The sequence below is a fragment of the Camelina sativa genome, chromosome 16 (genome assembly GCF_000633955.1).
Source record: "Camelina sativa cultivar DH55 chromosome 16, Cs, whole genome shotgun sequence".
Taxonomy (NCBI): Eukaryota; Viridiplantae; Streptophyta; class Magnoliopsida; order Brassicales; family Brassicaceae; genus Camelina; species Camelina sativa.
Genome location: NC_025700.1, coordinates 14,336,297 through 14,341,836, shown reverse-complemented (window position 1 = coordinate 14,341,836; position 5,540 = coordinate 14,336,297). Strand labels below are relative to the sequence as shown.

Sequence of the window (5,540 nt, the reverse complement as noted above, 5' to 3'; positions counted from 1 at the left end):
CCATCTCCAATGTTTTTCCAGACTGGGCAGTGTACTGCTTCCACGAATGTAGGACCTTAACCTGAACCCGCCAAGTGCTTTTGTACGGCTTGACATCAGCGAGGTAAGTCATTGCCATTAGACCATTCATTTTGAGTAACTCATTTGCTGAAAATTATAAGATAAATGTTTGCGTAATTGCGTTGATGGTTTGTAGAAAGCTGCTAATGGGCTGTTTATATAGTAATTGTAGCAGCGAATATGTTAGGTTTTAGTCGCCGAGATTACAGTTTGATCTTATCATCAAGAAAGGATAATTCGATTAAGAAGATCTTGTACAATATCTCCTAGGAAAATGTATGATCTCCTGTTTTAGAGAAGGTTCTCAAACTGATATTTATGATAAGTAAGATATGTTAGTTGTGTAGTTGCGGGATACTAAATTTCAAATCATGTTTATGTTGAAATGAGAATCTTTGTAGTTTGATCTAGTAAATTATTTTCTTATTGTATTCTGATTTTTCTGTTCAGGTTCTTTGTTTACGTGTGAAAATGTATGATCCCCTGTTTTAGAGAAGGTTCTCAAACTGATATATACGATACATAAGATATGTTAGTTGTGTAGTTGCGGGATACTAAATCTCAAATCATGTTTATCTTGAAATGAGAATCTTTGTAGTGTGATCTAGTAAATTATTTTCTGATTGTATTCTGATTTTCATGTTCAGGTTCTTTGTTTACGTGTGAAGAAGTCTATATTGGTGGGATTTTATCACTCTGCTCTGATCTCCTAGATGATCTAAAGGTCGGCCTGTATAGATAGAAAACATTATATTATAACTATGTTATTGTTACGACTATTCTGTTAAAATTAATTTAATGAATATATCATAGATCTCATGTTTAAGCATACATCATCTCATATTATATCTTACACTCCGATTAATATTTATACTAAAATACGATTTAATATTATAGGTCATTTTTAATTCCTATTATGTAATATGATTCCAATTATGTAATGTAATTCTTACTGTGTATATATCATTTGTGGTGTTCATTAGCACTATGATCATGTGAACAAAATTTATTTGAATTTGGTCGTATTGGTATGTAATGTAAAGAGGTTTGCCACATCGGCATTTTAATTTGGTAAATATAATTTGAGATTAATTATGTTAATTAACACACGATTAAGATTCTGTTTTTAAATACAGTGGCATTTTGTGTAATATCTTACATAAAGCAGAGTTATTTGTTTAAAGGGTTGCTTAAATAAGTATATAGAGATGTAATTTTTTCCAAAAATACTACATAATTGAATTAAATTTCTAATACTAAAAACTAATTCCTAAATTCTAACGTAAACGATAAACATGGCCGGTACTTATCAAGTTTAACGTAAAGGATAAAAGGATCCTAGAGGACTCTCCCAGATTGTCTCGTACTGTGAGATGTATGATGAAACTCAAGCCTCTCTTAAAGGAATTCATGCGATGCGAGGTTGGGAATGGACGAAGTGCTTCGTTTTGGTATGACCACTGGTGCGGACTTGGTCCCTTGGCAGAATTCATTGAAGGTAATGGTCCGCGAGTGTTGCGTATTAGGAACAATGCATCAGTGATTGACGCAGTGCGTAATGGAGAATGGTGGATGCCCGCGGCAAGGTCTGACTCCCAGCAGGCTTTCATGGCAACTCTCACCTCAATCTCTCCACCAAATGAGGACAAAGGGGCTGATACATATCTCTGGAGACGGGTGTCAGGGGTATTCGAACAGAACTTCTCTTCCAAAGAAACTTGGGAGCAAATACGATCTCACTCTCCCACACTCCCATGGAGTAGAACAGTTTGATTCAAGGAAGCAATCCCGCGATATTCGTTTATAACGTGGCTAGCATTCCAAAGGAGATTACCTACTAAAGACAGATTACGGAGTTGGGGGATGAACGTCTCTCCTACCTGTGTTCTCTGCTCTACCGGGATAGAAACTCACGACCACCTCTTCTTCCACTGTCCTTTCTCCTCTGAGATTTGGGAAGCGTTTGCAAGTAGACTATTTCCGTCTCCCCCCCCTGGGATTAACCTCTATCTCCACTTGGATTCTTCAACAGATGCACTCAACAGCTCCCCGCTCTGCATCCATCGTCAAGTTGGTCCTCCAAGTCGTCTGTTATCTCATATGGCGTGAAAGGAATGCTAGGCTCTTCACCAGCGTATCGACTTCTGCTCTTCAGGTTCAAGCCGGGGTGGATCGTACAATTCGTGATGGCCTGCTAGCTCTCCCAGGATCAACAACCTCTTCCTCCTCCCTTTTAGCTTCTTATTTTGCTTGTATTAGTTTCCCTTTCTAAAATTTTTTATCTTTTGTACAGGAAAAATAGAAAATTGGTATAAAATGTAACCTTTTACCAAAAAAAAAAAAAAACTCTCATCTCTTGAATAGAGATTTGCTCACATTAAATAGATTTTGCTCTGTACAACTTTTGATATCTCTGACAAGAATTATTACCGAGACTGACTTGCATTTCCATTCGATTATATATATATATGTAGTAATTATAAAATTACTTTATGAAAGTATGCTTTCAATCACATCTACTAATCTAACTAACTGGTTATTAAATATTTTATTTGGATACAAAGGTATATATTAGAGCAACTACAACTACAATATTTACTTATAAATACAGAACCTATAACCATATGTATATATCTAAAAAATTTCTTTTAAGATATTTGGATATAATTTTTGTTTATTGATATTATTTTTATTTGTTCTATTTTCATGTAAAATTTTAAATACAACAAATATATTGTGTTGACAAATCTTCTTGTGACAACCCGTCCTGCGGACCCCACTAGTCCACCGCTAGCCACCCCAACGGACCCCAAGCTGGCCCTGCAGGGCATCGATCTTAACCTCTCACTGTGGATATCCATATCCATTAGTAGGTTATTGGTGCGCCAGGCGTTCCTCGAACCCTGGTCTCCACCCTTTAACAACTTTCTCACAGGATAAACTGTCACCAATTGATCTGCATATATTGTGTGATTAGTGTCTAAGTAGTTCTGGTTCTGCGAGAAATTACTATACGACAAAGGCTGTATAGAAAAAGTCTTTCCACACGAATAGGTATGTATGTTATTCTTGGTTTGAAATTAGGATTTTCTTTACCTCTTTAAAATTTGGAAATTTAAGTAATTAAAATTTTTATTTTCTTTACAAATACCATTTGTTGCATTAATAAACTCATTGCTTTCTTTGCTAGTTGAAGCTTTCATGTTCTTGAATGAAGCATAGATTGGTAAAATGGAATTATAAAGAAAAATGATGGCTTCAATTGGTGACCAAAATGTAGGAAAAGAACAAGGAGGAATATCACATTCCTCACTATTCCACAATTTGTTTACCATTTGAAAGTAATATTTTTTCCCCTACATTCCTCTACATTCTTAAAAAAATAAAGAACAATAGAACAAAAATGTTCTTCCCCAAAATTGATGAGGAACAAATGGAACAAAAAAAAAATATATTAAAATTCGTTTTTTATTATAAAATAAATAAAAAAAATATGTTTCTTAATAAAATTTCAATTTTGTAATATAAAAACTTTCATATTTTCACAATGTATTAATAGAAAAAATATTTTGTATAGGAATTTTATGTTAAACTAATCTTAAGGCTTTATTTGAAAATTGTATGAATAGTAAAACAAATTTAAATTACTCTTAAAATTTTATTGTATGTTAATATTAATTATTAATATTTAATAAGATATATCTAAAATGTAATTTACAAATTTTTATTTTAAAATCAAATGTAAAATTTATTATATATACATTAAAATAATATTAGTATTATCATTGAAATTTAATTTATTTAATATCTAATATATATTTAAAAACATTTTTATTGTTTGGTTACCATTTACTATTTTGTTTATTCTCTGCAGATTTTTTTTTCATTTCTTAAAAACTGTTTATTATTGTTTGGTTACCATTGTTCATTGTATTCATTTTCCTTTTTGTTCTTCTAATGGTTACCGAGCCAATATGTTACTTTATTTATCATATATTCGAAAATAGAATTATCACTTCATAATATTTACTATCCATATACCTATTACCTAACCTCATGAATCATACATTTCTTCTTATTTCCCTTCAGCCCTTCACTGAAAAAACCCTTATGGCTACCATCATCAACAGCTTCTTCAACTTTACATTTCTTCTCCTCCTTAGCAACACTCTTTCTAGTTCCAAAAGCATCAGTTTTGAGCTTCATTAATGAAAATTGTTAAAATCTTCCAAAAACCAGATTCACTAAATTTTAGGAAAACCATTTTTACAAAATCTTGAATGGGTAAAAAAAGAGATTCTCAAAAACAAAAAACCAAAAACCATTACAAAAACTATAAACAATCAAAGCCTTAAACTAATGACCTTGCTGACGTGTGAAAAATACATTTGCTGACATGTTATTCTAAATTATCTTTATTTGCGTATTTTCTTTCACATCTGATCAATTTTGTTAAAACATTATTACCAAAATATCTTTTAGGAAACAAAATTCAACGATCAGTATTTCTATATCATTTAATTTATCAAAAATGAAGGTTTGAAAGTCTTGTTTTTATTTCAGAAAGTTTTCTAATTTCCCACATTGTAATGGTAGTGTGTGGTTAATATTCATATCAAAAGATCAACAAAGTCTAGACTGGCGAATAAGACTTGTTCATGTTGGTAAGAGAAGATATATATGTTGTTCAACTATATAAATAAATAAATAAACACATTGAGCTATATATATGTCCCCTGTTAAGAACGGATTTATTCTCTAATGTTTTGAAAAAACAAAGCAAAAAGGAGAAATACAAAATACAGTCTATGATTAAAAGAAGTAAGTAGAAAGAAAGCTAGTGTATGCAATGACGTCGGACCATTTTGGGAAAAGACCCTTCAAATGTATCGTTTTTTCATCAAGACGTTGATCAAGAACAGCTACATCTACTCTCACTTCTTCTTCACTACTTGCCTCTAACCAGAAGTTCCAATTCTCACCGCTGTTTCCACTCAGTCTCAATATGTAAGAAGGAGGACCACCCTGTGGGAGTTCAGGTGCTGCAACAACAATAGTCAATAAGCCATTTTGTTAGGAGAAAGAAAAAGGAGGGTTCTTTGTGTGTAACCTGGAGGTTTCCCATCTGCAAAGGACCATCCTGATAACGGACCGGTTATGTTCAGAACCGTGACCCATATCTCTTCCAACGAGCTGCAAATGGAATATGGACAATAGTTAATAACCAATTTTGGTAAATAGCTATACAAAACCAATAGAAGTGTTTTCTTTTGGAGTCCAACTAACCCCAAAGAGAGTTCCAGATGAACTCTGCGAGTTCCGTTTTTAAATGTCGTTTGCGGTTTATGAGTTTGTAGGTGTGGGAATTGGCTATATCGTTCTGAAATATTGTTGGCTTTAGCAGAGAACCTCCCGTTTGTTGTTACTACGCAAGAAATAGGGAAAAGTGCCTGTAGATACCAAACAACTCTTTACTCCAA

General features: G+C 32.9%; 1 protein-coding gene across 4 annotated transcripts in view; it reads right to left on the bottom strand.

Moving 5' to 3' along the window:
* LOC104750541 (endoplasmic reticulum metallopeptidase 1-like) overlaps positions 4,757-5,540 on the bottom strand; it is a 6,807-nt gene continuing 6,023 nt past the window's right edge. For 2 of the 4 annotated variants that reach the window (XM_019237444.1, XM_019237445.1), the window contains exons 19-21: positions 5,347-5,434; positions 5,171-5,253; positions 4,757-5,102 (exon numbers count right to left, since the gene is read on the bottom strand). In XM_019237444.1, coding sequence (XP_019092989.1) covers positions 4,873-5,102; positions 5,171-5,253; positions 5,347-5,434 — 401 coding nt within the window. In that variant the 3' untranslated portion in view covers positions 4,757-4,872. Of the gene's footprint in view, positions 5,103-5,170; positions 5,254-5,346; positions 5,511-5,540 lie in introns of all 4 variants that reach the window. The other 2 variants (XM_010472345.2, XM_019237446.1) reach the window with 1 other exon arrangement.